Source organism: Archocentrus centrarchus, chromosome 6 (assembly GCF_007364275.1).
Source record: "Archocentrus centrarchus isolate MPI-CPG fArcCen1 chromosome 6, fArcCen1, whole genome shotgun sequence".
NCBI lineage: Eukaryota > Metazoa > Chordata > Actinopteri > Cichliformes > Cichlidae > Archocentrus > Archocentrus centrarchus.
In genome coordinates, this window is record NC_044351.1 from 7,173,430 (window position 1) to 7,185,897 (window position 12,468).

Genomic DNA, 12,468 nt, shown 5'->3' on the forward strand with positions numbered 1-12,468 from the left:
CATAGTAATAACATACAAACTTAATGTCTGCAGTTATTTCTGCAGTTCAAATAAATAAATACATATACAATGCATATATAAAAATGCAAGCACTTAGGTTGGAAACAATTGGAAACAATGACTGATCATCCTGAGAATTCAAGTAAAATGTGTTTAAATGAGAAATTCTATTTCAGCCTGGAAGGTTTCCTTTTATATTGTGACTCTTTGTAGAATGAGTTGGACAGTATATATTGGGCTACAAAAAGCACAAGCTATCTCTGAAAAGAAAAACACATCTTGTTTTTGATTTTGAAATCAAAAACAAATCATTGTCATCAGCTCACCATACATATTCATCTTTGCACAATCATCTCTGCTTGGTTGTTCCATGGAAGTATTATCCTGGTATTATCATTTAAATTGACTGCAAGGCAAAGAGCCAATGTTGCCTTTTTCTTTCATCTGCAATTATATTTTAAAATTGTAAACTTGAAGCTAACATTGTTCCCACTTCACGTCATGACCCTGAAAATAGAAAATATTGAGATAATAGCTGTAGATTTGTTTCCTGCAGTTGTTATTTTCCATATAAAATTACTTGTCACCAGAAGAAAACCTTTTATGAAGCCAGACAATGAAATTTGCATTTACTATTTAATGAAAAACATGGTTCTGTCATGGCAACGCATCAAACAGAGGCAGTGAGTTAATCTCCCACAGCTGAACAAGACTGAGATGAGAAAAGGTAATGACCTACAGAGACATGGAATTCCAGGAGTTGGTGTACATTTACCTACTGGGGAGGGGGGTGTAAAGACAACCTATCAGAAAGTGGTATCAAAACCTCTGTCTCAGTCCCTGCTCAGAAACAATACAATTGTCAGAACAAGCTTTGAAAAACAGCAGTGTTTAAACATGATGACCAGCATGTGTTAAACAAGGATTTCAACAAAGATACAACATATAAAATTGTTCAATTTAAAACTTTAGACTTGAAAATACTTTGTGTCATGTATCCTGATCTCAAACAAAAATAGCAGCTTGGAGTGCAGTCTGAAATTCCTTGTTTCATTAAAATATACTATGTTGCATGGTTGCATGTTGGCCAAACACAGAAAAATGATGAAATGTATAATCTACTATAAATCTGCATTATTTATGATAAGGGGAAGTGAAACCCAACCACTGGAAGGTGCTATACTGCAGGTTGTTTATATTGTCTCATCAAAAGAGACAACCTAACATTCCCCAAAAATCTGATGTTATTTATGTCTCAATCAAATTAGGGGGTGAAGTTCAGTGCCTCAGTTATTATCTGCAGAATTAATAAATGAAACTGACAATTTTATGTGTAAAATAACATATATGTGAACCCAAAGCGGCTCAAAATCAAGTACTATGATACATCTTACTGTCTGAGGGTCCTTTAGTTCCTATGTGTAAAGTGTGTGCATCTGTATGAACAGTTACTTTGTATATATTTTTCTACCTGTTACCAGATGTAATGTTGTTTCTGCCTGGATGATGTAAAATTTTATCTTTAAAATAACATTTCAATTGCCTGCTTAAAGTGCAAGTTTGGGTGTTTTATGTAATAAAAATGCCTGATATAATTTCCTTTCTTATTATTTTTAAACTTTACTGATGTTCAGCACATAGCCAGAGTGTCCTAACAAAAACAACAGCTTCGTCTCTCCTCATCAAATACATTAAGAAGTCATATTGTACTTTTCTTAGTTAAGCTGCTTACTATATAATATCACAATATGTTCATTTCTTTACAAGGATATGGTAGTGTTTGTAGTAGTCGCATTCTGAATGTCTTTGCATCTCTAAAAATATCTCTTCATGGGCCCTGTTCATCTTTGGTGTGTAAAAATGAAACAGAGTTTTGTGCCACAAAAAAGATATCCATTCAATGCACCATAAATTGCTTTTCAAATCTCTGGGAAAATGAACACAGTCACCGTTTTCCCAAAAAGAACTTTAAGCTCCAGTTTCCATAGTTCACACATGCATGAAACAGGAAGTTCTGGCACTTTGACCTGCGACTCTGAAGGCTGCTGTGATAGGTCTTCAGCAACTGCAGTTGCAGCAGATGGTCTGCTAGGCGATGATGGGCAGGGGATGATGGGAACCAGGCTTTTGCTGGTGAGCATCTGTTGTAGTTGCCACTGTCAGGAGACCTGGAGGACAGATTTAAGCAACATTAGGAAAGTTCCCCTCACAGCAAGATATAAAGAAGGGCCCTCAGTCAAGGAGGAAACTGCAAACTATAACAGACATTCAGAAGCTCTCTTAAGAGATGGGAGAATCTGGCTGAAGGATCTCAGCAGAAATTCTAGCAATAAGAGGGAGAAGACTTCTAAGTAAAAGAGCATTGAAGTTGACTGCAGCTTGTCAAACTGACTTTTGAAAGTATTATGGGAGAATGGGGAAAGAAATTTGGATCTGATGATGTGTGGGTGGGTGGAACTCTAAGAACTATTTCTGGAGTACACCAGACAATGCTCCTGACATAGCTAATAACAATCCTATGCTGGGGCATTGTGCTACAGGGAGTCTTCTCAGTAGGCCTCTATGGATAGGTAACTTAGTAGAACTGACAGAAGGGAAAATGCAGACAAAAACAGGCACATCCAGAGAGCAGCATGCCGCTCTACAATAACAGATATACTGTACTACTCAGAAAAATTAAAGGAAAGCATTTTAATCTGAGTATAGCAATTAAATTAAACTTCTGTAATATTGATCTGGTCAGCTAAGTAGCTGAGGGGGTTATTAACCAGTTTCAGCAGCTTTGTTGGCAATTAAAATCACAACAGATGCACTAGATGGGCAAGAATGATTTAATTCCGAAAATAGGTTTTACAGGTGGAGGCCATTGACATTTTTTTCCTCCTCATCTTTTCTGACTATTTTTTTTTCACTAGTTTTGCATTTGGCTAGGTCAGTCTCACTACTGGTAGCATGAAGTGATACCTGGACCCTACAGAGGTTGCACAGGTAGTTCAACTCCTCCAGGATCAATATGTGCCATTTTACAAAATGGTAAATGGAGTAGTTCTTATATAGCACTTTTCTACTCTATCTGAGCACTCAAAGCGCTTATACAACAGGTTTACATTTATCCATTCATATAAGCGCTTTGAGTGCTCATACTGAGTAGAAAAGCGCTAGTCCATTTACCATTTACCATTTACAAGCACTTCCATATGAATCTAAGCGCTTACTGTCTACCATTCACATGCATTCATACTCCGACACTAGCATTGGAGAGCAACTTGGGGTTCGGTATCTTGCCCATGGATACTTTGGCATGTAGCCCGGAGCAACCAGGAATCAAACCGTCAACCTTCCAATTGGTAGGTGACCTGCTCTACCTCCTGAGCCACAACCACCACAAAAGGTTTGCTGTGTCTCCCAGCTTAGTCTAAAGAGCATGGAGGAGATTCCAGGAGGCAGGCAGTTACTCTAGGAGAGCTGGACATGGCTGTAGAAGGTCCTTAACCCATCAGCAGGACTGTTATCTGCTCCTTTGTGCAGGGAGGAACAGGATGAGCACTGCCAGACCCCTAAAGATTGTCCTCCAGCCACTGGTATAGATGTCTTTGACCAAACCACCAGAAACCAACTTCATGAGAGTGGCCTGAGGGCCTGATGTCCTCTAGTGATCCCTGTGCTCACTGTCTGGCACTATGGAACATCAGAGTAAAGTTAAAAAAAAAAAAAAAAAAAAAAAAAGGAAAAAAGAAAGGAAATTATATCAGGCATTTGCCATAGAATATCAAAAATTGCAGATCCACCACTGGCGCCTGGTTTTTTCACTGTTGAGAGCAGGTTCACCCTGAACACATGACATGAAATGGTCTATGTTCAGCATGACCAGGTTAGTAGTGTGTCAGTGATGGTCTGTTTTCATTGACCTCAGAATGCAAACAAGGTTATGCCATTTATTCTTCAAGGCTGTTTCATAGTTAGTTCTGAAATCTAGAATGAAGTTTTATTCAGTTCCACATGAAAATCCTTCATCTAGTCATATCCATTACTCTCTTTGTGTCCAGTACAGCCATATTCAAATTAATTCCAAACAGAAACTCAATTGATTATCAAACAAAAATTGAATTATTATTATTATGATGATGATGACAATGACAGTGACCAGTCCATGTTCAAAGTCACTTGAATCGCCTTTCTTCCTCCATTCTGATGCATGATTGGAACCTCAGGAAATTGTCTTGACCACATCAACATGCCTAAATGCATGTCATTGGCTGATTAGATATTTATGTTAACCCACAGTTGAACAGGTATAATTAGTGTTTGTATAAAAACCACAACAATTCCAAAACATTTCATGCAATACTTTTGCTAGATCTCCTAAACTAAAACTGAAAGTCTGCACTTCAATCACATATTGCGTAATATAAAATCTACTGTGTTGGTATACAAAGAAGAAATTGCAAAAACTATCACTGTCCAAATGCTTATAGACCTGACTGTATTGACTCTACATGAACTGTAACTGTAACTTTTGCCTTTTCCCTGGATTTTTTGACAGTAAGAAAAACCGAGAGCATCACGAGAGTCAATCATGAAGTGCTTTTGATGCTGAATATTATCTCTACAGTACATGTAGAGTAAACTTCATACAGTAGGCATGCCATCCCGAAAGATGGGAGATTCAAAACTCAGGGAACAGGGAAATTTGATTCCTGTCTCTACTGTAGAGAAGAAGCTCTGTTGTAATTGCTTCCAAGTTAAGGCTCACAAGAAGGCAACAAAGAAGTCACAGCAGGGCTACCGCTGAACAGCTCACCTCTGAATTATTCATGTCCATCCTGTTTGACTGCAGCTGGAATCGTCTAGAGGAGTCACACAAGGATGAGCTGGATTACATTGAGAACGATATATAACTCTGAAACATTACCATCCAGACTGCCCCTAAATGCTCTGCTCAGAGTTGATTAAACACTGAGTGAAGGTGAAGGTGTGTTTGGAATATTTCAGATCTGATGCCTACATTCAGAGTAAGCATGAAACATTTTTGTATGGGGAGGAGGTGACACTCAATATTTACATTGCTGCTATGATAACTGAGCTCAGAAAGCCATCCTTACTTAGGTATCATGGTACTGGATTTTCTTGTGTAAAGGCCAAAGTACACTGCTCAAATATTACTTTAACTACAACCAATTTTTTTCAGTAAATACACAATTTCTGATGAGAAAAAACAACAATAAAAACTTTAAACAGTGCCACATTATCAGTGGGCTGACATTTTCTGAAACCAAATAGGGCTGCTGGAATTGCAGAAGTAATAATCATAAATGTAAATGAGGTGTTATAATGCATAATGCAAAACAATCACTTCAAAATGTATCATTTTATCTCAGTTATCTTGTTTTCATAATAATGATGATAATAAACCTCTATATACTTCTTATAAAATAATAATAATAAAAAAAAGGACCTTGTAGCATGACCGCTCACCATTGGGCATTCTGACCACTTGTGCATCATATCTATATGAAATAATCATGGATCTCCAGCTTGCACAGAGAGCAATTTATCTTTGTAACTGACCTGACTTTGTGCTGTGGATCATCTGTGGTGTTAAGGGCTAGGTCTACGCCTATGACCCAGATGCCAAAGAGCAGTTTTAAGTGGAAGAATCGGGAGTTTTCAAGACCAAAGCTGGCATATCAGGTCAGAAACATGAACATTCACTGGCTTGTGCAATGTGAAGCTGTCCTGGGGTCAGATTATCAACAGAATTCCTTTATTTTGTGTTGCGTGCAATAACTGGACCACAATAAATTAAAAACACACCATGTGTTTTTGGTCTCTCAAGGGCCGTCATAACTCACCATCTACCCTACTTGCCAAATCTGCCCCTCAGCTGTCATAGGGCAAATGGCAGAGAACACCCTCTACTCAGTCCATCACAAGATGGACTGAGTAGACTAAGATAATAATAATAATAACAATAATAATAATAATAATAATAATAACAGTCATAGTGAAAAACAAAACAATATTAATTTCACTGAGGACAAAATATGACAAACAGTTCTGTTTTACATTATTAATACAAAGAACGGTCTATCCTATTTGATATAAAGTACTTTGAGTGGGTAAGAAAGGTAGCATTAATAAATAAGTTCTAAATTATAGCCTGCAAAGAGTGCATGAAACAGCACTCTCCTTGTAGAAATTAATGTTCCTTTCTGTCATGGTCCCTTAGTCCTCCTGGCTCAACTCAGTGTCTCTATCTGTTCTACATCCTTTGCTCTATTTCTATCTTCTCTTCTCTTCTCTCTTCTCTTCTCTTCTCTTCTCTTCTCTTCTCTTCTCTTCTCTTCTCTTCTCTTCTCTTCTCTTCTCTTCTGTGTGTGTGTGTGTGTGTGTGTGTGTGTGTGTGTGTGTGTGTGTGTTTAACCTGTTTGTGTGTTCAAGAACTGTAACTTTTCCTGCCCACACACCTGGAGGTTGTTTGATTACCCACCTGTGTGCTGTTTGCTAATTACCTGCTGGATTCATGAGGAGGAAGATTCCCCTCTGCCTTTGCCAGACTGTTGCACTGACTAGTAGTAGCATGTCTGTGTAGGTTCTCAGTCATCCAGGTCATAGTAGTCTCTGGAGTCTCTGTACATGTGTAACCCCGGGGTAAACCCCCCCAGTGTTAAAGTTTTGGTGAAAATGTGAAATTTTGATTGAGATCCTAATAAATTGTGTTAAGATTTTTTCCCTTTTTCATAGTGGGTGTCAATGTATAACAATAAGTTGTATTATGCATACTGTCTGCAAGTATTTACTTTGTGATGGATTAAGTTAATGTTTGTGAAGTGTTTGGTGTAAAGTTATACCATGTGAACTCTGATTGGCTGATGAGCGAAGCGAACGTGAGGGGGGAGGAGATTGAGAGAGCGAAGCAAACGTGAGGGCGAAGCGAGAAGCAGCTTGTGCTCTCCGGCGGACATTAAGTGTCATGTCAAATATCTACTGATAGCGATTAGCTAACAGTTTTGCAGAGAGACTGTTTCCAGTTGAGGACATCACATACAGTAGCCTCTCCTGTCAGTAAGAGGCTGGGGCTGTTGGTTTGTTCGACAAAGAGCTGGACTGTGTTGTCGCCGACGCAGAGTTGGGATTTACTTTTTGCCGACGCAGAGTTGGATTAAGTTTTTGCCGCTGTGTACAGGACTGGACTTTTGTGGAGTTAAGGTTTTTTTTACCACGAGGCTCCTACGTGGCCTGTGGGACTGCTAGCAGCAACAAGGGAGTATGGACTGCCGAGAGTGAGTAACCCTATCTGCACGCTCACATTGCGTACACTAGCTAAGACTGTGAACTCACTAACTCTGATCATCCGCCATTATCTGAGGATCAGGCCTGCAACGGGTTATTTTAGGGTATTGCCGGCTTTTTTCTTTAATGTTTTCTTTTGTTTTTCACTTCATGTGGGCCCACACAGGTAAATGTGTTTGAAGTTTCACAAATATTTGCAGTTGTATGGAGTTTCACCCTCAGTTTGTTTAAGTGGGTGGGTTTCCTGTTAATGTGCCGCTGACGTTTGTAAATAAATACTGTACTTTGGGCACTATTTCCTTCGTTCATTTGTGGTATTAATAAGAGGTTTATTTGAGTGTGAGGGATTTACAGCGCGAGAACTTAAAGGTAAAAACACACAACAATTTGCTAAATAATTTTACGTTCAGTTGTCAGATCCAAGAGAGTGAAAATTTCCCTAGTTGTGTGTTATTAAAGGGAACGGACCCAGGGCGCTGTATCTCAGTTCAAGGGGTACATAGGAAGCGCTACATAAATGGAGGCACTGCTGGGATTTTAATGTTGAAAGTGTTTTATGTCATGATGTTCTTTGCATGTAAACCCTTTAGTAACTGTGTGAGTTAATGGTTATTGTTTTCATGCCTTGCCATTGTTAAACGCCAACCCCATGTTTGCGGCTATTATTGTAATAACTTGTTAAGTAAGAAAAAACATGTCTCTATTGCAGAACTGGTGTAAAGGGGAAGGGGTAGACCTAAACCATTCCATTGTGGTTAAACGGGTCCCCATAGACACCACAGTAGAGCATATTGAAGCGACTGTCGGAGCTATTAAGGCCCTTGGGAGAGTGAAAGTTAAGGGGCGGATGTTTGACCCAGATTCACACTCGTTAATGGTATTGTGTGAGTGTAGTGAACGAGTGAACACTAAAACCATTCCCCTGGATGTACCTGCTGGGGAGGGAGGTGAGCTTTGGACCCTGCATGGCCCCAGTGAGGGGGAAGAGACCCCTGCCAGCGCTCCAAGGACAACCACTGAACCAGAACCAGAACTCTCAGATCTAGCCGGAGGGAACTCGGCGGAGTCCATTATACGAGCAGTAGGAGACTTGCTAGCCAAAACCATGAGGCCCACTTCCGAGAGTAGTGACTGCACTTAAGAGGAATGAGATCCCCTCTGAAGCTATAGATCCAGGATTATTCAACTTTGGAGATTCTCCAATCCCAAGTGCCTGGAAAGAGAGACTCATAAAAAAATTGTCTGAAAAAGCTGGAGTTTTTTCTCTGGGGGAATGGGATGTAGGGCTGGCAAAAGATGTAGAACACGCAATCCGCCTTAGCGACACACGACCGTTCAGAGAAAGATCCAGACGTCTTGCACCAGGAGATATAGATGATGTGAGGCGCCACCTGCAAAAACTACTGGCGGCTGGAATAATCAAGGAGTCACGCAGTCCATATGCGTCTCCCATTGTCGTGGCGAGAAAAAAGAATGGCACAATCAGGATGTGTATTGATTACCGGACCCTCAATGCCCGGACAATCCCAGATCAGTACACCGTCCCTAGAATAGATGAGGCCTTAGACTCCATGACTGGGAGTCGATGGTTTTCTGTGTTGGACCTGAGAAACGGCTACTATCAGATTGCAATGGCGGAAGAAGACAAGGAGAAAACAGCTTTGCTATGTCCACTTGGATTTTTCCAATTTGAGCGTATGCCTCAGGGCATAACCGGAGCTCCTGCCACCTTCCAGCGACTGATGGAATAGGCCGTGGGAGACATGAACCTGCTCCAGTGCTTGGTGTATCTCGATGACCTGATAGTGTTCGGTAGGACACTGGAGGAACACGAGGAACGCCTCCTCAAAGTGCTTGACCGCCTGCAGGAATATGGCCTGAAAGTATCCATTGACAAGTGCCAATTTTGCCAGCCTCAGGTCAAGTACATTGGCCACATTGTGTCTGCTGATGGGATAGCTACCGACCCGGAGAAAATACAAGCAGTCACTCACTGGCAGCAGCCTACTGATCTCAAAACCCTACAATCCTTCCTGGGGTTCTGCGGATATTGTCGACGCTTCATCGCCAACTACTCAGCTATTGTAAAGCCTCTGACTGATCTGACAAAAGGTTACCAACCAACCAACCGGGGCAAGCAAGCTGTAGCACAAGGGACCACCTATTTTAAGAAGTCGCAGCCTTTTGGAGACCGATGGACACCAACCTGCACCGCTGCTTTTCAGAAAGTAATCCACTGTCTTACACATGCTCCAGTGCTAGCATTCGCTGACCCAATCAAGCCTTACATATTGCATGTGGATGCCAGTTTTGAGGGCTTAGGTGCAGTTCTCTACCAAGCGTACCCGGAGGGTTTGCGCCCGGTGGCCTTTGCCAGCCGAAAGCTGAGGAACTCTGAAAGAAACTATCCAGTCCATCAGCTTGAGTTCTTGGCGCTAAAATGGGCTGTGGTGGATAAATTCCACGACTACCTATATGGCGTTAAGTTCACCGTGAGAACTGACAACAACCCACTCACCTACGTTCTCACTACAGCCAAGCTCAGTGCCACAGGGCATAGATGGCTAGCTGCCCTGTCTACTTATGATTTTGGCATACAGTATAGGCCAGGCCGAGAAAATGTAGATGCGGATCTGTTGTCCAGGAAGGCAAACCCTGAAGATGAGGGGTGGATACCCCCTTCTGGAGTGAAGGCTCTCTGCAAAACTGTGAGGGTCAGTGAGCCTTTTGACATCCCAAGTGGATGTGTTCTTCAACTTGGTGCATCACCCTCAGTCATTCCAGACCTATATGTGTATCCAGTCCAACTGGGTGAACCCCCGATGGAATTGCTGAGTAATCTAGACCTACAACAGGACCAGGATTTGGACGGAGCCATTGGAAAAGTGAAACAGGAAATGAGAGCCAGAAAGTGGCCCTGCACTATTTCGAGCAGCCACCCAGAGATAGCCCTTCTTCAGCGAGAAGGAGAAAAGCTCCAGCTGCGGAATGGGCTCTTGTACAGGAAGACTGTGAAGCCCAATGGTATGGAAATGCTCCAGTTGGTTCTTCCCGAAAAACACCGGCCACTTGTACTGCAGTCTCTGCATGATAATTTTGGACATTTAGGTGTTGAGAAGACCATGGAGCTGGTTCGAGAGAGATTTTATTGGCCCAAAATGGCTGCTCATATTGAGCAGTACATCAAAAGCTGTGGGAGATGTGTGGTTCAGAAGACTTTGCCCCAAAAGGCTTCTCCACTGCATCAGATAACCAGTAGCGGTCCTCTGGACCTGGTGTGTATTGATTTTCTGTCAGTTGAACCAGACTCACGAGGAGTCTGTAACATCCTAGTGGTCACTGACCATTTCACTCGGTACGCCCAAGCTTTTCCCACAGCTAACCAACGGGCCGCAACAGTAGCCAAGGTGCTGCTGGAGAAATTCTTTGTCCATTATGGCCTGCCAGCCCGCATACATTCTGACCAAGGGCGGGATTTTGAGAGTCTGTTGATAAAAGAACTCTTGACCATGTTGGGGATAAGGAAATCCCGAACCACTCCTTACCACCCACAGGGAGACCCCCAGCCAGAGCGTTTCAATCGTACTCTCTTATCCATGCTTGGGACTCTTGACCCAATGCGAAAGCAGAGCTGGAGCCAACATGTAGCTAGTATGGTGCATGCCTATAACTGCACCCGTAACGCAGTGACAGGCTATTCGCCATATTTCTTAATGTTTGGCAGAGAGGCCCGTCTGCCCATTGATGTGTGTTTCGACATATCCAAGGATGGCAGAGAGGTAAAAGACTACCACCAGTATGTGGGCAGGTTAAGAGAGAAGTTACGTCATGCCTACCAACTAGCATCTGAAGCTTCGCAAAAGAATCATCAGAAAAACAAGCGAGGCTATGATATGAGGGTCAGAGTGCACGACCTGCAAGAAGGAGACAGAGTGCTGGTTCGAGCCCTCGGGATTCCAGGAAAACACAAGTTACGAGAAAAGTGGAATCCTCAACCATATATAGTCATGGGGAAACTTCCAAATCTCCCAGTTTACCGAGTAAAGCCTGAAAGGGGGAGAGGGATAGTAAAGACTCTTCACCGAAACCATCTTTTACCCATAGGATTCTGGGTTAGGATGCCAGAAAATCGAGACGAGAAGTATACACCTCAGAGACCATGCACTAGAGCAGCTAATGCGTTGAGTCAAAGGAGGGAGCAACAAAATGCAAAGCAAAGAACTGATGAGAAAGAGCACAGTGATCCAGAGAGCGAGGAGGAGGATCTTCACTGTTCCCTCAGAAGAACTATGAATACTGATTGGTCTGATCTGTCCCCTTTATTATGTCCCTTGAACCGGGCTAGAAGTAAGCCGGAGGTGGTGGACCTGGAAGGAGGTGATGTCCAAGGTGATGTCCAAGGTGCCGTTGGCAGCGATGAAAGGATTGCTGACCCAGTTTTAGTGGCTGGAGGGAGAACTGATAGTTTCATACCACCATCAGAGGACCCTGTGGTGGACACAGGACTGGATATGGGAGACGTCCCAATGCCTAGTGAGCCCAATGATGGAGTGGATGCTGACAGTGGTCCAGTTGCTAAACGGGTTGTAAGGCCAGTCATTCGTCTAAGTTATGATGAACCAGGAGAACCTATGGACAAACCTCTGGTCATAGTCCAGAGAGGGATGAGACTATGCATCGCCAGCGAGACAGAGAACGAAATTGCTAAGGTACCTGTGCCTTTGTACAGTTTCACAGTTTGGTGTCCCACCTGCAGCGGGGACAACCTCGAGAAGGTCACCTGATGACCATTGTTTCTCCCTGAAAGGGAGAACTGACTGGCTGGGACAGCCAGACTTTTAGAAGGGGGAGGATGTAACCCCGGGGTAAACCCCCCCAGTGTTAAAGTTTTGGTGAAAATGTGAAATTTTGATTGAGATCCTAATAAATTGTGTTAAGATTTTTTCCCTTTTTCATAGTGGGTGTCAATGTATAACAATAAGTTGTATTATGCATACTGTCTGCAAGTATTTACTTTGTGATGGATTAAGTTAATGTTTGTGAAGTGTTTGGTGTAAAGTTATACCATGTGAACTCTGATTGGCTGATGAGCGAAGCGAACGTGAGGGGGGAGGAGATTGAGAGAGCGAAGCAAACGTGAGGGCGAAGCGAGAAGCAGCTTGTGCTCTCCGGCGG

General features: G+C 42.4%; 1 protein-coding gene across 1 annotated transcript in view; it reads right to left on the minus strand.

The window, feature by feature from the left end:
* Positions 1–2,092: 2,092 nt before the first annotated feature.
* Positions 2,093–12,468, minus strand: part of LOC115781172 (chemokine-like protein TAFA-5) — a 95,025-nt gene continuing 84,649 nt past the window's right edge. The window contains exon 4 of the mRNA XM_030730667.1: positions 2,093–2,168. Coding sequence (XP_030586527.1) covers positions 2,160–2,168 — 9 coding nt within the window. The 3' untranslated portion in view covers positions 2,093–2,159. The remainder of the gene's footprint in view (positions 2,169–12,468) is intronic.